Raw genomic sequence first — 22,178 nt, forward strand, 5'->3', positions numbered from 1 at the left:
AACTATGGTATCATGCTCTCTAAATTTAACTAAAATCAATGTAATTCATTGATATTTTCAAGATAAGAAACATTGTGATTAAAAAACAAAAATAAAACAAGGTTACCTTCTGCTTGGCTTCCAGAATTTTGGCTTCCAAATCAGCTGGTATTATTTTGCCTCTACAATCCAAATGAAAAACAAAACCCAAAGCTGTTTTAAATAAATTAATAAGAAGACTGAACTGAACTGAACATCTGTCATCATGTAAGTTTACTGCTCTTCTCAGTAAGACATTAGCATCTTGTTGTTCTACATCTACACACAAATTTGCCATGTGAGTATAAGAGACATCTTACCTTTCATTACACTTTATCAAAATCACATTTTCAGTTCCAAAACCAAGTGTGGCTCCAGCTTTCTTTATCGAGTAATGGCTCTGCAACAACATAAGTAACAGAAATATACTAAAGGTCTTTTTTTTAAACAAATAAATGAACAAATAAATGGCAAAAATATAATTCACTTTTAGCCCAGGCACTAGCCAGCCATTTATGTGCTGAAACTTCAAGTCAAATGCAATGGTGAAAGTGACAAGTACAGTATGGCCAAGGGCAGTGTAGTGAAAGCTAACTATTGACATATGAAAGGCTATAGATCTATCTCAATCTAGAAGCTTTAAGGATTTCAGCAACAACAACAACAGAACCCTCAAGCATTTTAAAACTACATTGTCTGCCCTCCATAAATGTGGTTGCAATACTCAACCTATAAACAGACAAATATGTATATTGAGAGAAACATTCTTTTCTCATTTAATTGTTTTGTTTTTGTTACTTTTAAAGCGGGGAGTAGAAAGGAAGTGGTGATAATAAGGTGTGATTTGGTGAAGAGAGGCAGGCCTATTTGAGCAAGTCTGTAAAATGTATTTATTTGCTCTGCTAAGATGACAGTATGGGTGCCACACAGATTGTGAGATTATCCTCACATCATTGCAAATCTGTTTTCATGTTGTGAATTATGCAGACCATGAGCACAACTAAACCTAAACCTTGGGTAGCAATTGTATAGCCCTCCAGATGTTGTTTGATTGCAGCACCATCACCATTGGTGATGCAGGGCATGACTAATGGGAGTTGCAGTCCAACAATAGCTAGCCGTCTACATGATGTCCTGTCTCTGACTATTCATCAGTAACAGCCATTGCAATCATCTCTACATGGTGATCCATTCATAATGCTTCTAATATAGCTTTACCATTTGCCTCATGGCTTTCACTGCACAAAGGCTGTCAGCTATCTGGCTTGTGACTGGATGGCATCATTGGCTGAGCCACATGGTGAGCTGCTGTACATGGGCATCCCCATGTACTCTGCATTTGGAGTGGCTATGACATAGCTGTTTCCTCTGTGACATGGTCATTAGAAGTGGGAAGAGGACATTGCCCCATCTATGTTTCAGATGACATGGCATACCATTGGATTCCACATGGCTCTTTCATGTATTGCTAAGATGATAGGGCTGTAGGGCCACACCTCTGTCTCTATCTCTATTGTCTACACATTAGTGTGAACATCTGTGGTAGGACAACCAATGCACAAAGGCCTCTATATACGTAAGCCAGTCCTCCCCAATCAGGTGCCCTACAGATGTTTGAAGTTATAACTCTCCTCATTCTTCACCGTTAGCCATGCTGGAGGCTATGATAGAATTTATAACCCAAAGTATCTGGAGAGTGCTGAGTTGGTAAGCCTGAGATTGGCTCATGCATGGATGATGGGAGATAGTGTAGGGCCAGAGACATTATTTCATAGACACCTTCTATCCATATTCTCCTTTCAGAAGATTAATGTCTCACATGGCTTTAGGAGTACTTAAATATTCTCTCAGATTCTACTCACTGGGTGGCTGTTATCATGCACAAATAAAATAAGGATGGAACCAAAGGCACAAATACCTTTGCTTTTTTTAAAAAGTCTGATCTTTATTGCTAACACTCCTATTATTATGATGTGGTACTATAAAACAGCTGCCTGGATCATTTCTGAGAGTTGTAGTCCAAAAAGCAATTCTTCCAAACTTTGGAAACATAAGGACATAAATTTTGCTTATTTGCCCTGTTCGCTATTTAATCTTGCATATATTCTTTGAATCTTGTCTCCCCTCCCATCTCTTTTTCCCACTGTGACGCAGTTTGAAATGGCATCCTGGCTGGAGAAAGTCTCCCCGTCAAGTGTGGCGATCCATTGCACACAAACAGCTTGCCACAATGAGACACTTGCCACAGGGGGAAATGCAAAGCAGACTCCACATAGCGGTCATGTCAGCCATTTCTCCCCAAAGATAACTGCTAATGGTAGAGATGGTGATTTAGGAAACATGCCTGAGAAGATCCCCTCGCCCTCTGCTCTAATCCACAGAACCTCTCTATTTAAATAAGGAGGTGCAGGTTTCAGGATGCTGCATAATGACTTGATCCTCTGACAAACATTTTAAAGGAGGAAAAACTGCCAACAATCAATAGCTGATTTGAGATAATTTTTCTGGATTTTTTTTCTGACATGTGGTGGAGGAAATGAAACCAGGTAGTCATGTCTCTCCAGAACTGGGCGAACAGTGATGGAAAAGCATTTTTCTTTTGCCCTCCCCCAGTAATTATAGCAATTACAGTTAATTATAATTAAGCTGATTAGGCTCACATGTTCTGAGGTAAAGAGGACCAGTTTAGGCACTGCAGCCATGCCTTTGGTTTTGACTTCTGGGAAATATTTGTAGCGGGCCGCCATGATGCTATACATATTGGATATAGCACCTCCTGTAACAAGAGTACATTATAATAAAATATTAGAAAAGAAAGAGGGTAAAGCCTGATATTATGAGCCAAAGCAGAAAAACATCACTTGGGTGAAATGTAAAGTGTGCCTTTCAATTGGGCGTGAAAGATTTAATAACTGATGCACCAGTCTAAAAGGTTTCATGATAGGCTTATGAATGCTGATTTCTCAAAGGAACTATTGTCCCTTCTATTGGAGAAGGTTCCTTTAACACAGTGATTACCAAAATGTGTTTTGACAAAGAAGGTTACTCAGAATGCTATCAAGACTACTCAGGTAACAGTGATTAGCTCCCACAGAAAACAGTTTATTCACCACAACTAATCATTCGTTACAATACAAGAAAGTGCTGCTTTTGTGTATTTGAGGGGGTACCCCCAGGGATAGCATCATACAAGGTAACAGAAAGGGTGGACAGGCTTGGCCATTGACTTTACATCAAATGCATCCTAGAATACAGTCCAGAATCCTTTGCCATGTGTAGCAGTTTCATTGTGAGTATCTCTACACACATTCCTCGGCAAGCAGCCTAGAATGCAAAGCAACAAAATACTCATTTAAAATATTAATTATAGAACTAGATTTTGATATTAGGCTCTCAGATATTTAGATTAGACAACTTATTAACCAGAATCAAAAAGAGGCTTTCCTGTAGAGCAGAGGTGGGCAGCTGGGACAGATCCAGAAGACCATTTTCTGCCCCTGGAACACTCAGGGCACCACATGAGCTGCCAAAAATACCCAAACATTGGGAGGAAACGCTCCAGAAGTGGCCAGATATCAATGTGTGAAAAACAGGATTATTTTTGTATGCTGTATATTAAACAGTGCCTGATCGACGTGCAACCCATTTAAAAGGTGAATTGCCCTTTTGCAGGCATTCAAGAGCCAATGTCGTTTGAGTGTTGGTCTAGGAGTCTGGGAACAAGGGTTGGAATTTGTCCTAAGTCCCAAAAACCCACTGAGTGACTGTGGGCAAGTCACATACTCTCAGCCTCAGAGGAAGGCAATGACATACCTCTTCTGCATAAATCTTGTCAAGTAAACTAGGGGTGCAGCTGCTCTGTAGTAATAATACAGTTTGGCACCATTTTAACTGCCATAGTGCCATCCTATGATCCTAGGACTTGTAGTTTTGTGAGGCACCAGCACTCTTTGGTACAGAAGGCTAAAGGCCTTGTAAATCTACCAATCCCAGGATTCCATAGGGTGGAACTTGTTATGGTGTGTCTTCAAGTTGTTTCTGAGCCTAAAACAAACCTATCATGGGATTTTCTTGGCATGTTTTGTTTGTCTGCCATTGCCCTCCCTTGAGGCTGAGAGGATGTGACCTGCCGTCACTCAGTGGGTTCCATGGCTGAGCTGGGAAACGAACCCTGATCTCCAGAGTTGCAGTCCAGCTCAAACCACTACGCTACACTGGCTGGCTGGCTGGAGTTACTGTACTTAAAGTGGTACCAAACTGCATTATTTCTACATTGAAGATGCACCATTGGAGAGGGCTGCCGTAAAGTGGACTGGGCTTGAAGGCACACAACATCATCAACAACAGGCTTCTAAAAGAGGCAATTCATCTTTGGTGGGGATTGAAGATGATGGTCTGGAGAGTCCAAAGAGATTAGGGTAGCAAAAACATGAACTGCCCAGGGCTTCAAGGTCAACCCTGTTGTCCAGCCTTGTTGTGTAGTTCATTTTTTGTTGTTGTTGTTTTCTGAGCCCAGTAGATTAGTGTTCAGCCAGTTGGATTATTAATTTATGTATTTATAGCACAAACACCCCTTATCCCCAAGGCCTCAGGCTATGTTGTCAAACTTTAAAACAACAGAGTGCAGAATACAAAATAATAAAAGTAACAATAAAACTGACCCCCTCCCCAAAACCATTAGGAAGCACTGACACAACGTGAAGAGTGTCAAAGACTAAAAGCCAGTAAAAAAAAGTGAAGACAGACTTTGCCTGGCACCTAAGGGGATAATGAACACATGTGCATATCAAGGAAAGAAGTCTCACAATTTGGACACTGCCATTGAAAAGACCCTCTCTTTGCTAGCTACCTGCATTACCTAAGAAGACTGGGACAGCTGGAGAATGATGTCTGAAGCAAGTCTTCATTGAGGAGTAGATTATCTAGGGAAAAGCAGTCCTTCCAATAGTCCCCCTCCCAGAGGGAAGGGACAGAACTACAGCCAGGGTCAAATTTCACCTCTGCAGTGAATCTGATTACCACATTTTCAAATGAAAACCTGGAAGCACTGAAAAATATATGTTTTTGTACCTCCTGGAGGTTTGGTTTTTGTGTTTGTTTATTTGTTTGTTTGTTTGTTTGTTTTGCAGTGGAAAGAGGTTGGAGGTTTTTAAAAGCAAAACCACCATGTCTTGTGTATTTGGGGACATTTTAGCACAGTCTTGTCCTTCCCAGTAGGCTCAGGCAAAAGCAAACCGCCTTGCCTATCTTATGTGTTCTTTCTCATTAATGACTTTTGCCATCTTGACCACACTCTGATATTAGTTAGCCAAACATATCTCGGCTTTCATCTGTGAAATGTTGGAGAAAATGAGATTGGAATTGAGAGACGAAAAAGAAAAAGCAGGATGGAAGGGGAATGAAGGTACAACAGCACTGTGCCTATGCAGTAGTTCCTCCTGTTTTTACAACCTATGAAGCAATGAGAAAACCCCTCTGCAAAAACCTGTCAAGAAAATCCCACAATAGGATCACCTTATGGTCACCATAAGCAGAAAAGCATTTGAAGGCACACAACAATAACAGTCACCAGTCACATACATAATACCTTCCAAGTGAGGAAGAGAAGACAGCTTCTTTCTTAATTTGGGTACAAGACTCGCCTTTCCTAATAGCTTCTTCCTAAGGTATTATACAACGTTTATTTGATTTACAAAATGTCTACTGCATTTTCAAGCCATTTATGGCAACTCAAAATGATGTACATTTTTTTAAAAAATGACTGTGTAAAATGCTATAATTTTATCTTCCCAGCACCTCTGTTCTTTGCCAGTAAGCAAGCCAATGCCTCAGTCATCATCACCCAAGTAACTAAGTGCAAGATTTCATTGTCTCTGTGATCAAAAGCACATATGCATCAATTAGCAGTTAGACTGCCAGTCCAATAGAGATTATGTCAATATATGGCTGATTAAGTTCACAGCCTTCAGTCTGCTGAAGAAATATTATTAGATTCCATGTATTAATATTTATGGGCTTGTCTCTGAAATACTGTCTTCCAAATGTGGGTTTGTTACCAGAACCTGTTTTGACAGGAACTGCCTGGCTAGTTCATTTCTTGCTGTGTGGTTTTAGGGTATCTAACTGAACTAAAATAGCTTTCAAAGAGCTAAAATACTTAACAAACTCTTTTCATAGTGGAAGCAATAGCTACTTTGATCTTTGGGCTGAGAATTCAGTGAGTGTTTATGCCATAAGGATACACAGTGGTGTGATTCCATGCGGATAATACATTTAAAAAAGCAGGGGAAAGTGGTGGAGAGCTTCTCTCATAACCATTCTTTAGCATGCAGTGGAAATGTGTGACCCTCCAGATGTCACTGGAGTGCAGTTCCCATAAGCCTTAGCCAGAATAGCCAGTGGTGTCAAATCGTGGGAACTATGGTACAACAACATCTGGAAAGCTACACATTCACTATTCTTTTCTTATAATAACACAGCCTGGTTGTGCCCAACAGTACCTTGAGACTAAAAGTTAGCATACAGGCATATTAACCAAGGCTTTGACAAAGAAGCTCCTTTTTACACAATGGTTTTTTGTCCTTAGATCTTACTTTCCCTCCTTCTTCTGTCTGTCTGGAAGTTTTTTTTTAAAAGTAGTATCAGTACTGGGAAGATGGTAAAGGAGGCTGGAGAAACACTGACTTTCTGTGTCAGTTTATAGGAGCATGCTAGTGGAAAAATATACAGTGCATAAGCTCAGAAGAATGGGATTCTGCTCGAGCCAATCCTACTGTTGCTGCATGTGTCTGCCTACAATAGGCAAAGTAAACAGCATCTGCCTCCAGAATCCCTACTGAGCAAGTGTAAACAGCAAAACAGAAAGAAAAGGAAAAAGCAGATAAGGTGCCTCATTAGGTACCCCGGCACATTAAAGAACCATGGAACTGTGAATGTGGCTACAATATGAAAATTATAAGAAAAGTAGTAGTAGTTTAATTCCTTTTAAACTGTCATTTTTGCAAGTTTTTAATTGTACTGTGTTTTTTGTCTGTAGGCCACTTTGAATCCCAATTTCTGGGGGACAGCGGGTTGTAAATAAATAAATAAATAAAGTGGAGCTGGTGAAATTTTAAAGATCATCCTTGGATGCATTTGGGAGAAGCTTTCATGTGAGCTACTCTCCTTTTTAATGGCATAGGAACCTATCCATATCCTTTTCATATTATTTCTGCCTCTGGCACCAAACTTTCTGTTAAAGAAGTAATGCTCAGAAACATGTCTACCTCATTAACTGAGGGGTAGCTGTATTTAGAACTTCAGATACGTGTTAACAATAGTAATGGGCAAGTCATGACCTTCCAGAAGTTATTGGAATGTGAGTCCCATGATAAGTCATTCTTGGCCATGCTGCCTAAGCTCAGGACTGCTGGAAGTTGCCAAGACATCCAGCCTGATAGGGGCCCTCAGCCTGCTCCTTGTTCAGTTGCCCTCTTCAAGAATGACAGAAATTAGAATCAGTAATGTTTTATGTTCACCTTGCTTCTCCACTAGCGTGGTGTTGAGGACCAGATGTAAAAGGAGAAGGCAGGAAGACAGGCAGTTGTGAGAGGAGGAAGGCCTACTAGTCCAAGAACCTTACCACACACACACACACCTATGTGGCAGTGGCATTCAGGGTAGCCTAGTATAGTCACAGAACAGCATAAAGTCTTGTGGAGTCTTTGACAATGACAAAGACTTTTAAGGAAGTCTCTTAGTACCTATATTCCTTTTGTCATGGAAGAATGAAACAGTGATGTATGCAATCTTTAAAAATGTTTATGTGGTTCCCTGCAAGAAACTCTTTCCCCACCCCCCAAATGTATCTGGGGAAAAACATTGCAGTTAAATTCTACTAACTTCCAGACCTTCCTGAAGGTCAGCTAGCCATTTTGCCATTTTTTGTATGGATCTTTTTTAAAAAACAGAAAGTAATTGTCCAGTCATTTCCTTGTCCTCCTCCTCACCCTTTGTAATACATCTATAGGCCTAACACAGCCTATATATATATGTATATATATATAGGTGTTCATATGGAATTTAAAGAAAGACACTAAGAATGGAACTTACCAGGAGAGAAGATTCCATCTCCATCTTTATTTACCCATCCAATAATTTCCCTCATTTTTCGAAGTGTTATCTGCTCCATGAGGACAAAAACAGGTGCAATTTCATATGTAAACCTATAGAAACAAATACATGTTTGAATAAATAAATAACGATATCTGTTTTGCAATCATAAATAATAAAGTGTTTACATTTTAAGAAGTTGCTTTCAATTTAAGAATCTTATGAGTTTTAAGTTGAAGTCCGTTGTCTGCCTACCTAGAACTAAGCCCCACTGAACTGAATAATGCAGGGTTCCTAAGTATTTGGGTCTTTATTTACTGCATGGCATTATGTAAGTGCTCTTTCTTCCAGCAGCAGGTATTTGTGCTGTATGCACAAATGCATGGGAAGACTAGCATAATGTGCGTATGTGTGACTTTGGGGGGGGGGGGGCTACATATTATGGTCCTGCTCTTAGCTCACATGAATATGTACATTTAGGTTAACGTTCAAATAAATTTCTTTTCTCAATCTAACCCACTTTCCTCCACATCATATGCTAACTGATTCTTTTGAAAACAAACCAACCTGGAGATAACAAGAATTGAACCTGCCATATTCTGCCTATAAAGCACATGCTCTACCACGAGCTGCAGCTACTTCGTCATATTTAGAATATTCAGCATTTGTATATTGCTGTAAGTGTTCAGATCCATCATCTTAACAATCTTGTAAAGACTGGACCAAAATCCAATGCTAGTCTTACTCCTGCTTAGAGTAGATCCATTGAAATGAATAGTACATGTTAGTTGCAACTGTTAGGTCCCATTAATTTCAGTGGGTCTTCTCTACTACCATTGCATTTAGCCTTGAATCAGTATTACCCCCATATTGTTGTACATGAGAGAACATAAGGCTCAGAGAACATGGTGTTGCCTCAGGTTAGTCAATTTAATGGCAGATGAAAGATTTGAATCCAAGGCCACTTGCCTTGGGGTTCAGTAGGACCACTTAGACAATTTGCCTAGGAAGACATCCCCATAGGCACATAATTTAATGTATTTTCCATAGATTTGTCTTTAGATTCATCACTGGATTCTAAGATTATACCATCTTGTTATACCAGTTATAAATGTACTTCTATCTAGTCAGTGACAGAAATTATTAGGCTGCAAAGGTTTTTAGCTCAAGAGTGTGAAATTCTTATTTGAAAAAAACAGTTGCCGTGAGAACTAGAGAGCTATGAAAATGGTATGGTAAACTTCAGAGGGCTACTCACAAAGATAATTAGAAATATTGAACTTGTGTTTAAAAAAATGCACCAAACCAATTATTTATTTGGATATATTCTGCTTGTAGTCTCCAAGGGCAACTAATTATACAATACCACACAATCAATACCTGTCAGGAGTAATTAAAAAGGATGCTTTTCTAATTACCAATTACAGATAACAAGCAGACAGTCCACTGCTCTATCCATTGAATGCGGGCAACAACCACTCCATATCATCTAATGGATCATGCATTTTTTCATGTACTGAAACTTCTGTGTAGGTCCTGTTGTTCTTTTGGAGAGAATTTGCTAGAGAAATCTGGTAGAAAGTTGCTTCTCAATTAATGCTGTAGCAGAAAGCTAATTAAATCTTCTCACCAAACCACATTGAAAGTATAATCAAAGAGAAGCGCAACTAACTGAAGCAAAAACCTTCTCTCACTGTACTGGATTACACTAGTTAAATCCACCTTCCCTAAACCAGCAGCCTTTTAGGTATTTGAGGTTAAAGGTCCCATCATCCTCAGCCAAAACGGCCAATAGTTAATACAACAAACTGACATCTAGCCCTAAAATGCCATGAAGCCTATTCTGCACAAACAACCAGTTTGTGCCTGCTAGGGTGTGCACCCAAGTAGCTATAACATTACCTTATGTAAGGCTGGGCACATGCAGTGCAACTATCCACCAAACCCTATGTCCAATCATGGCTTTTTGCAGTATGTGGACATAACAGCCAAATCCTCCAAAAGCTAGAGAAAAACACTGTAGAGAAAACCCAGGATTCCTTATCTGGGTCGATGGGGGGAGGAAGAAGACAGAGCACTAGTTGCTGATGAACGTAGGTCCAAAATGCACTGCAGAAATAATCCAGTTTGAGACCACTTTAACTGCCCTGGCTTAGTGCTAGGGATTCCTGGGAATTGTAGTTTATCATGGAACCAGAGCGCTCTGACACAGAAGGCTAAATGTCTCAGAAAACTACAGTTCCCAGAATTCCCTAGCACTGAGCCAGGGAAGTTAAAGCAGTCTCAAACTGGATTATTTCTGCAGTGCGTTTTGGACCTTAAATGCAAGAAAGAATGAAAAAAAAACCCGATAAAGGAGGCCTGTGGTTTGCTTAGCTGTTGCAAGGGGAAGTGAGCAAGAAGTCTTTACCAGCATGTTGCATTTCTTTAGGAAGCCAGGTTTCTCTCCAGTTTATTATGACATTTGAATGTGGCCTATATATAGAATTTTTGGAACGGAGTCTTGGGCTGTGGTTTTCAAAACTTTTTTCAGTTAAATCTTGTCAAAGTCTCTGGCACTGAGAATACAAATAAGAATTCATCCTACTATGAAAGCACTTTCCCCCTTTCTTGTCAGTTATTCTACATCTTTCTAACCTTTGAGATACAGTACAGTATCATGACTCATAAAAGGTTGAGCATAATGGAAAATGGCAGGAGACAAAAGTGATCCACAACCAACAATCTATCCCAGGTTTCATACTGTTATGCTAACCTACATAGCTTGTGGATAACAACTGAAATAATTTAACAAAGCTCTACCAATACAATATCCAAGAAGTGAAATGTTCCAGTGATGATGCATTTAAACTCTGCATATCCATTCATCACCCAGCCACAGTCTAGACAAAATGGCTACACTGAGAATCATGAATTAGGCTCACTGAAGGCCTTCCACTGATTCTTCCATTACCTTCAGTGCATTTTGGATTGGATTCTCTGAGTATTTATGTGTAGTGAATTCCTGAACATCTCATGTTCTCAAATTACAAAGTCATGCACACAAAAAAGGGTTATACTGACTTCTCAAAAACAATGCATTCAGATTGCCATCTGGACAGATCTTTCTTGCACCAGTTGCGTGCCATTGTAACAAAGGCGGGTTACATATCGCCATTTGGGACGTCCCCAGGACGTCCCAGTTTTAAAAAGGGGCGTCTCTTCTAGACGCCCCTATTCCTGTTATGGACTCTGTCCGTAACAAATGGTGGCGGCCGTTCCACACGGCCGCCGCCATCTTGACGTAGTGGATGCTATGCGTCCACACATCGCACAGCGCTTATGACATCGCGAGGGCGCCATTGGCGCCTCGCGGCGTCATAACTGCGACGCGAGAAGAAGCTCCATTTTGGAGCTTCTTTTTTGCTCCGCGCCAGAGCCGCGCGGTTTGGCTGCTGCGGCTCCCTCGCGGAGCAAACAGCAGCGCCGGCAGACTGCCGCAAAGTGGCAGTCTGTAACGGACCAAAGAGACTACCACTGGTTTAATCTTTGGGGAAAATATTATACTGTTATGAAGAGGATCCAGTATGGCATAGTGGTTTGAGTATTGGACAAGGACTCTGGAGACCAGGCCATGAAACCCACTGAGTGACCCTGGGCAAATCACATGCTCTCAGTCTCTGGGGAAGGCAATGGCAAACCTCCTCTGAAGAAATCTTGCCAAGAAAAATCTATGATAGGTTTGTCTTAGGGTCCATAAGTCGGAAACGACTTGAAGACACGCAACAACAAATGTGGTTTGAAATTTGAGTATAAAGGAGCTCATGCATACAATTAATTGGCTACAAAAACTCATATAGAGCTGGGATGTGTGCAACATATGATGCAATCTCAGAAAAGTTGCTTGAATAATTTTAGTGGCAATCCATTTGGAGAAAAATATGTAATGGTAGAGCAATCTCATCTTTAGGAGAAGGATTGTACAACCTGTGACCTACCAAGGCAAATCTAGCTCACCGGACAAAAAGTCAATGTTTGGCCAGTTGTTGAGGAGTCTCAGAGACAGCAAAAATAGAACACTGAATACCATAATGAATACCAAAGTAAGTACCAAAATGAATAAAAAGCTGACAAATAAAACATGAAATGAATAGGAGTTTGGTGAAGCATAAAATCAACGAGGCTTTTAGCAACAGAAAGAAATGGAATCACAAAGCTAACCAAAATGTCTTGCACACTCCCATTGTTTGTGCTCAGTGGGCAGCATTTCTAAAAGGCACTGCTAGAACATTTCACCCAGTTGAAAATGGTTCAAATCCAAAGATGCCTCTTTGTGATTTGAAAGCCTTTTTAAGGGGGAAAGGGAGAAAGGCATTTGCCTTGTACATATCAATTCAGGTGCAAAATGAGAGGTAGTGTACACAGTGCAGTCAAGTAATAACAGGCAAACAAAACTCCAAAGTAGACAAAATGCCAAAATAGTGCTCTACACAGAAGGGTAACCTTACCAGTGTTTCTGTCTTTATTTCTACTGGTTGACACAAATATTCCTGTGCTTGAGAGGCATGGTGTGAGGCACCACACTTCTAAAGAATTTAGCCAAGGCCAAGCACTTAACTGTCACCAGTTTCAGTGAGAAAGAGGAATGACAAGGGATGAGGATCTGGACACCATGCCCTATGAGGAGAGACTTAGGAGCTGGCTATGTTTAGCCCAGAGAAGAGAAAGTTAAGAGGTGATATGATAGTCCTGTTTAAATATTTGAAGGGGTGTCATATTGAGGATAGAACAAGCTTGTTTTCTGCAGCTCCAAAGAATAGGACAATAGATGCAAGCTACAGGAAAAAAGATTCCACCTCAACATTAGGAGGAAATTCCAGACAGCATCAGCTGTTTGACAGTGGAACAAACTCCCTCAGAGAGTAGTGGAGTCTCTTTCTTTGGAGGTCTTTAAACATAGGCTGGATGGCCATCTGTTGGGGGTGCTTTGATTCTGTGCTCCTGCATGGCAGGAGGTTGGATTGGATGGCCCTTGAGGTCTCTTCCAACTCTATGGTCCAAAACACACTGCAGTTTTAAACCACTTTAACTGACCTGGCTCATTGCTAGGGAATTCTGTGAGACATTTGTGAGACATGTATCCTTCTCTGTCAGAGAGCTCTGGTGCCACAATAAACTACAATTCCCAGGATTCCCTAGCACTGACCCAAGGCAGTTAAAGCGGTCTCAAACTGGATTATTTCTACAGTGTGGATTGGACCGAAGATTCTGTCGTTCTATATGACAAAGCCTATCTGTCTCATTACACTGCTGGGTTAGCTAATGCTAGTTCTCTCTGCAATCATATGAAGGAGATTGTCCTCATGGCTGGTCAATTAATTTGAACACATGAGGCAGAAAATTCTCACCAGGACTTTTATCCCTCTTGACCAGTGTATCTAAAATAATGAAATAACTTGCTATCATTGTACTGTCCTTTTCATGACACCCCAAATGTTAAAGCATCTAAGCTCTCTTGGTTTTGTGGTAGGGCCAGTCCCACATCTCATGGAAATCAGTGGGATGTAAAGTGCTCAACTTTACCTGGATCTTGTCCTGCATATAATATTTTCTAAAATATATTTCATCAAAACTAATTATAATAACTTTTTAAAAGGATGGTCATGTAGTTTTGAACAGCAACGCTGAACACAAAAGTCAAAGACAAAGTAATATCCTGGTTACAAACTGGTGCTGATGATGACTGGCTGACTTTTCCTCTACAGTGGTTTTTGACAAGTCAGATATGTGGGTCTCTCTGTTGCTAAGCTCACTGAATGAGCACATATGGCCCTCCACAGTGCTAATCACTATCGCTGCTCAGCAGTGCATTATCAATAGATGAAGCTGCAAGGGAAAGAACCATCCCTTTTTGATTTGCAGGTGAAACTTCAGCATGCGCTGTTCTTATAGCAACCATGCACATCCTATTCCATCTGGTGGTTTATAAATGTATCTCTCTCTCACACACACACACACACACTTGTAACTGATAGCATTCTGAAATAGAAACCTTGCCTTTTGATTGCTGTTGGGTATTTGCTCTCCTATCATGTCACACTTCCTAAAGCCCATGCAAATCAATACACAATTTCAAACTGCCCTGAGGCCTGTCTCACACTTGTCCTGGATCCTTTTTTTGTAGGGAAGAGGCTGGGTTTTTTTTTGTCACTAACGGGTACCAGCCTTCACCTTGAACTTGATTTTAATTTTCCCTACAATGTAGTGTCAACACTCAGCAATGATAATGGCATCCCATAGAACTGTGAGATCTGTCACTGGCTAAAATGTCATTCACCCACAACCTCACTACTCCCTGTCCTTCTTTACATTAGTTGAAAACAGGGTGGTATGAGGACTACTTCACTGTGAGTACATTATAATCTGCACACACACCATTTTTGCATCTTATAACCTTTTTTAAACAAGCAATTAAAACAAACTCTTAAAATACAATCCTGCTCCCACTGAACCTAATTCTTATTCTGTACATGAATTCCCAGGGGAAGTTTTGATGGTTCTGCATTCTCCAGGGAAGTCACATTCTCAATGGGAAACCATTCTGAAAACTGGTCATTGTACCTAGACCAATGGTGAGGATTGTGTTGGCTGGGAGGAGCTTTTCTGTTAATCCTGGGCCTTCCAAAAACCCAGTAACCTATTGCCCTCAAAATGGGGGCAGGGGGACTAAAATTGAGAATTATGAAGCCAGAGTCTTCCAAGAGCCTTCATTTTCCATTTATTCCCAAACAGTGAAACAGCCAGAAAATCATTTCCAGGGCTGCAAATGAAATGGAAATTTTACCTGCTACTTTAATTAGTCTCTATGTCATCATCATCATGCTGTGTAACTTTCTTCTGTTGCTGCTTTTGCATTTTATGCTATAGCAGAGGAAAGTTTTGAATCACTAAATATGTATTTGTTCTATTCTGTCCAGAGGATAGTCAGGATAAAAAGGTTTTTAAAGTCATACATACATACACTGACCATTCTAAAACTAGTTTCAGTGTTACTCTGTGACCCAAAGACTTCATACAGGAGAACTCTCAGGGTACTCATGAAGACAGTCAGAGGTCAACCTTGACCACCTGGACAGATGGTAGGTAGACACTAATGACTGCAAACTTTGTATCTGCTTTAGCAGGGAGCTCGCATTGTAAATGTGTGGGAAAGGCCTCTTTATGGAAGCAGGAGCAGTTTTTAGATGTGGAAGTGGATCAGCTCTTTCCCTCTGCTGATTATCTTCCTAAATGTGGGTTTTTGTAGCAGCTGGAGTGCTTACTAGATCCTGCCTAATGTATTCAATGTGAACAGTTTGCCAGCAATTGTTATGCTGATAAATAACTCTTATCAGTTTACTTGGCAAATTCCCTTATGGATGCTTTTAGATGGAGGACTTAGTGCTCCCAGTCAAAATGCACTGTATATCTTTTCTCATCATTTAAACTTTAACCAAAAAAAAAAAAAAAAAAGATGTTGGTCTCTTCTAACTCTATTATTCTATGATTGTATGAGAAGCAGCGACAGGAAAACAGGAAAGGGTTATAAGCTGAAGACATCATCATCATCATCATCATCATCATCATCATCATCAGGATTCCTGGTAAAACTCCATGAGCAGGGTGATCACTCAATAAAAACCTCACCTAAAACCATCCATGGTCCTGTGGATATTTCACTCTGCTGGTTTTCCATTTCCCTCTACTCCTCTGTCCCAGGAGTTCAATACATCCCAGGATGGCATGATTCTATAACTTACTCCACTGTGACCTCACAGCCACTGTGTCCCCAAAGTAAGACTCCTAATTAATGTGTCTAGATACCTACCAATCCTTAATTATGTTTCATTTTACTTAGAGTCCAGCCCCAAGAGGAGGGGCATGAATAGAACTGAGCTCACCAATTTGTCTTGTCTTTGTTTGTTCTTGGCAGACTTAAGTAATGCTTTTTTCCTGAAGAAAGTTCACATCAACAAAAGTTGGAAAGCCCTCTGCTGTTTGACAATAGCCTTTCCTTGCTTGCATTCAGGGCCCAGCCATTAGGAAGAGTAAGACAGTTGTCTCAGGCCAAGTATGGTGGGTGAGACCAACACTCAGTGGCAAGCTTTTGCTTGAACTCCCTGGCTGTTCCCCAGTGCTGAAGGATATAGTTATGGCTGGTGCACAACCTCTCCTGGCCTAAATTAAGACACTATCCCATTGGTAGTATGGAAATAAAATTCACCCTCTAATCCAGATTTCTTCTGCCTGTGTAATGGAGTGGGGTTGTTGCTTTGCCCTTCCGCTTGGGCAGCAAAATGCATTGGGCCAGCCTTGTTTGCATTTCATAGGAATTATGTTTTCTCTCAAATATGAGCACCTAGACCCAAGCACTGAATGGTACTCATGGTCACTCCCCCCATCCATATATGTCCCTCAGGGTGCCACTGGTAAAAGAGGGGCTCACAAAGCTGCTTTGCCTGGGGGGCTCTGAACACATGTAACAGAGAAGAAACCAAGAAGGTGCTTACATATTCGTATTAGCAGTAGAAGTCAGCCATTCCCCAGCCAAGCCAATGATGTCAAGCCCTGTAGAAAGCTGGTTGAAAAAGCGAGGATGACCTAGAAAGATGAATAACACCACCTTAAGCATACAGTGTCTTTTAAAAAAAGTTTCAAACTGTATGGCCATCCAGACGTTGTTGGACTGCACCTTCCAACATTCCTCATCATTGGCCTTGCTGATTAGTTGCAGTCCAAGAACATCTAGAAGGCTACACTATTCCCACTAAGGTTCTGTCCAAAGCAACCTGATTTCCCAAGTTCTGCTGCATAAAGTTATACCTTCAAAGAAGAAGTATTGTTTTTCTTGTTGCTGTTCCTTCTGTTATGTTACTTGCAAGTGTGGGACAGGTCCATCATTAAGGTAGAGAGGAGAAGGAGAGGCATTTATCTTCTCCTCTCCAATGAAGTTTGAGGGAAGAATTAACTCACCATATATTTTCATTAGTAGTTCATTGCATAGAAGTTAATCTTCCCCATCCCCCATCTTAATTAAGCCTTGTGGAAAATGAACTAGAAAGTAGTAGAAGCAGCTCAGAGATTTCCCATGTCCTCTTTAGACTGCTGACCTATGAATGTTTGAATTATAAATTGAATTGTTGTTTCTGGAGTGTTGAAAAGTGTGGCAGTGCCTATTACAGTACACTTTACTCTTGTACTCTATCATGAAAAGAAAAGAATTTTGGAGTTTCTACTCAAGACAACTGTGTATGTATGTAGTTGTTGTTTAAGCATATAGTTGCATATTTCTTATCAACATTGCTTTTTAAAAGTTGCAATTTTTACTCAAACTGCATCAGTCAAAGCATACACTCATGCCTTTCCTTCCTTCCTTTCTTTCTTCCTTCGTTTTTAAGAGATGAAGAGTTGGCCTTGAATAAGCTCTTCTATACCTTGTTTTAACTTTGGATTTGTTTGAACACTCAGTGGGATAAAATGGTTTAAAAAGAAAGTTAGATACCTCAATTAATCCATGGTTCTGTACTTGTCTTTATTGCGATCCAGGTTATTAGCAGAGCAAAGGTAAGTAATGCCATGTTAGCCTGATATTTTCAGTGACCTGAGATAATCAGCCTAAGACTCTGAGATCCACACCACTAAACAATCGCTCAGTGAAGTAGCGGAACTGGAATAACACATTCAAAGCAATAGCCCTGTTTTTAAGCACAGGGCTGCATTGTGGCTGTATGGGATGGACAGACATGGCTAATTGAAATAACATGTTTTAATGCTATGATTTGTGATTATTTCATTTGTCATTAATTTACTCCTGACTCTTCATCCAGTTACTTTAAGGCAACATTAATAAGGCTTTCTTCTTCTATACTATTATCCTTACAACATCCCTATGAGATAGATTAGGTAGGTAGGTTAATGGCTCAAGGTCACCAAGAATACTTTGTGGCTGAGCATGGATTTGAAAGCAGGTCTCCTGAGTCAGGTGTTGACACTCAATCAATTATACATCACATTTGCTCTCAGCACTACACACCTCTTTCATTCTACCATAGGGAATATCCAACAGATGTTTGGGGCATTCATCCAGCCTCAATATACAAGATGTGCCTCAGGAGAAATCATGCCAAGCATAATAGCAACAAATGAGTTGTGTGGGAGATGAACAGTACTTCCCTCATATATAAAAAGACAGTGCATTAAGCACGAAAGAAATGCACCCTGAGGCCATGCGCAACAAAAAGGAAACAAATTTGCCTTTATCATCATATTGATTATGGGGAGGTACCCAGAGCCAAAGTATTATGACCCTTAATCAGAAAAATGTGAAACTAAATTATATATTTTAAAAGTACTTTTCATTGCCAGTCTTCAACCAGTGGTCTCTAATCAAGCACCCTTCAGCAAAGAAAAATAGGCTTGTTTGTTTGTTAGCCACTACCACAGTCTTATTTCCTCTTAAAGAGAAGGTAACTCACCAAACCCTGATGGAGGTCTAACTCAAAGAAGTCCAGAACCCAGAAGTAGACCAGAACACAGTCAGACCATACTAGGACTTATGTTAAGATCAAATGCACCCCTCCACACACTCACACATCCTCATACACAAAGCTCTACCGATAATCTGAACCATGTTTTTTCTCAGTTTCAGTGAAAACAGATTTTTCAGGAGATACAACTACTACTCTGTGTCAGCACCCTAGTCATACCAAAATGTATACATTCTTCAAAAGGAACAGCAAAATAAAATTATTGATATTGTGAAAAAAATGTGAATAACTGGATACCAAAATCTAATTTATGTTCCTCCCTCTGTTAAAATCCATAGCTTAACTGGAGATTCTCCAAGACTTTTTGATATCTAAGGTTCCCTGTTGGCAAAAATGTAGCATCAATATATGCAATTATCCATTTGCTGTCCTTTTGCAATACCCTTCACTCCGTTGCCTTGAGTTTCATCTTGGCAAATAGGCCAGATATAAATAAAGTGATTGACTGACTAAATGTTTGATTAACTGGTTGCTTTGCCTGATCAAAATGAAGGCGCCAAACCTGGACATGTGGTGGCATTTAATTCATCATCTATCAACAAGCTTATTTATTTTGGCACTTCCAGATGGTGGGCAAAATCAAGTCTTATTACGATGTTGTAGCCATCTCCCTGACAGGACACACTGGCCTTCTCATGAATGGTGACCTTGTATGTCGTGGCATCCTGCATGGCATCCGATTGCACAATGAGAGTTCCCATTACACAGTGGGTTACAAAGAATTCTGGTGCCCATTGCATCATGGGACCCTGGTGCAATGATCCTGCTGTTGGCTCCATTTGCACAAGTGTCCCAGAGATGTAGCTATGGAGTTTATCACATGGGATTTATCCCGTGCAGAAATGGGATTTAAAAGGGGGAAATCCCGTGAAAGCTGGATCATTTTCACATGATGTCATGCTTTAACATGCACAGAAAGTGAACAAATCCCCCCAAAGCAGAATCTCCTCTCCGACAACTTGAAAATTAAAGCTCTTTAAAAGCAAGTCCTCCCGAGAATACTTGCCCTCACTCATTAAAAGAATGGGAGAAATTACTATGGAAATTATATTTGATATCTTATGTCTGTACTCCGGAAAGGCCTGGAAGGAGAAAACTTGCCTTGTATAATGAGTTATCAGTAGGATTGCAAGTATTAATGATCCCAAGACTCCAAGTCACCCTTTTCCTTTCTTTGTTTTTTTGGCATTAACTGTCTTGGGAACATAAAGAAGAAAAACTGCAAATTCAGTGTCATTTAAACCCTCATTTACCTAATGATATTGTTCCCTCGAGATATAGGCGGCTTGCATTTCATCAAGTGAAAAAGATTACGACTTTTCAAGTACGTACGGCTAGGCTGTCTACATCCAATGCTGCAAAATGCCCATTTGAGTGACAAACAGAACTGCCTAACAGTCTGCCTACTGTGAGCAATAAGGCAAGAGTCACTGGTGGAGGGATGGATGGTGGTGGAACCAGACAGCATGTGTGCTAAGCACTCGGCCGCAGAAGGGGGCCGGGATGGATTCAAACCAGCTGGATTTAAAGCTATGGTTTAAAATTGGCTTTCCCACCCTTGATTTAAATAAGGAATTTAAATCATTGCATTTAATTATGTTCCCCTTTGTAACATCTTCCCATATTTCCTAAACAAAGGTGAACATCTGAACATTGTTAATTTAGAATTTACCCAGGAAAAAGCTCACCAGACTCAATGGGACTTACTTCAGAGTAGACATTAGTACAGAATTGCAGTGCAGTTAAAGTATTATTTCTACTGATTATAGGGAATGTCATAGAAATATTCCCACACTGGGTCTTTTTCATAGCTAGGACCCACTGAACAATTTTGTTTTCTCGTTTTCTTTTGAGCATTGCTCCTTTCTGCTTCCTGCTGCTTTGGCCTGTCTCACAAAAACAAAGTGGCAAAACAGAAATGAAATGTTCAAGACAGAGTCTTGCAGATTACTGAGATGTGAAGAACAGCTTATTTTCACCCGCAGAAAAAGAAACTAGAATGTAAATAATGCACATTTGTGAAATGATCAATTGGCTCTTCATTTATGGAGAAAAGCCTCTTTCCGCTCAATCTATGTGGAAGAAGCATTAATTTGGGAGTGAAGATTAACTACAACAGGGTTGGCCCTATGCATTATGTTTGTGGTTGTATGCCTTCTTGTAGTTTCAGTCTTACAGTGACCCTAGGTGACCCATTCCCAGGGTTTCCTGGGGCTGAGAGCATGTGAGTTGCCCAAGGTCACCCAGTGGATTTCCATGGCTGATCAGGGAATCGAAACTTGATCTCCAGAGTCCTAGTCCAAAACTCAGATCACTACACCATTCTGGGTCTCTACCCATTATTTGGCAGTAAAGGTAATGGCCTGAACTAGCAGGTTTTGCATATGCCATGAAATGGCAACAAATGATTAACTATGGTATTTATTATAATCATGTTTTCACTGCCAAGAACTGAGGGCCTCTTATGAGGTTTTCTACTTCAGTCACAAAAATAACATATGTGGCCAACAGTACTATGCACCTTAACTTTTTTGGGAGGGGGAGGGAGAGCATTTCTAGAACTGCCTCTGGCAATAGATGCCTTAAAGCAGTGCTGAATTGCAGAGATAACAAGCTTAAAACTAAATTATATAATGTTAAACTATTTACTGTGGAAAAAATAAATAAGTATTATAAATTTGATAGGGAGGTAGTTGTCCCTCCTCCTTTCTTCATGGTGCGCCTGTCAGAATGAAGGTCCTTGGGTTTCATGGGAATTGCTCTTAGGTGGCATGGGAGCAAATGCATACTTATCAGGGGCCAAGTGGTTTTAGAAATACTCACATGCGGCCCTAGCGATTTGTTCCCTCTACAACCTGCAGGTATCACATCAAGATTACTTTTGCTCAGGGTATAAAGTTCATATTTTTATTGTTGTGCCATGGCAATTGTCAGGACAGCAGCAAAGTCAGTGAAAGCAGTGGGTGGAGCAGGGTTGGTGGATAAAAAACATGGATGGGATGCACATGCTTTCTGTGTGCTGTTTGTTGTTCACAGCAGTTTTACAGCAGCAAAGTGGTCAGTCTGAAGTGGAATTACCAGAGAAACTGGACCTTTGTTAGATATGTTTCTTGTGAATGTTTTTTCCAAATGAAGTGTCTAACTTAAAACACCAAAGTCGGTCATGGTGGTGCAAAGATCCCTACTGATTTAGCAGTGGCTATGAAAAAAGTCACTTCCACTGTCCCTCTAGTTGATTTGCTTGCAGCTATTTAGGGGACCCCTCTATTTCAGGCTGTAAGTAATAATTCCTTGGACCACAAGCCCAATTCTCTGGCCAAATCACTGACTAGTTTCTGAATGACTACTGTGATAAACTGTTGAACTGGTCTTACAGCCCAAAGCCACAAATCCTGTTTCAAAAGAAAGAAAGAAAGAAAGAAAGAAAGAAAGAAAGACAGACAGACAGACAGAAGGCTGTTTTATCCATGTTGATGAGTAATAGCATATTTGCTCAGACTTTAA

General features: G+C 40.4%; 1 protein-coding gene across 1 annotated transcript in view; it reads right to left on the reverse strand.

The window, feature by feature from the left end:
• Window positions 1-22,178, reverse strand: part of GAD1 (glutamate decarboxylase 1) — a 70,385-nt gene that overhangs the window by 18,461 nt on the left and 29,746 nt on the right. The window contains exons 6-10 of the mRNA XM_089519773.1: window positions 16,638-16,728; window positions 8,110-8,222; window positions 2,679-2,794; window positions 339-418; window positions 107-161 (exon numbers count right to left, since the gene is read on the reverse strand). Coding sequence (XP_089375899.1) covers window positions 107-161; window positions 339-418; window positions 2,679-2,794; window positions 8,110-8,222; window positions 16,638-16,728 — 455 coding nt within the window. The remainder of the gene's footprint in view (window positions 1-106; window positions 162-338; window positions 419-2,678; window positions 2,795-8,109; window positions 8,223-16,637; window positions 16,729-22,178) is intronic.

The sequence above is a fragment of the Sceloporus occidentalis genome, unplaced genomic scaffold (assembly GCF_023333645.1).
Source record: "Sceloporus occidentalis isolate IW3139 unplaced genomic scaffold, rSceOcc1.0.p SCAF_4, whole genome shotgun sequence".
NCBI lineage: Eukaryota > Metazoa > Chordata > Lepidosauria > Squamata > Phrynosomatidae > Sceloporus > Sceloporus occidentalis.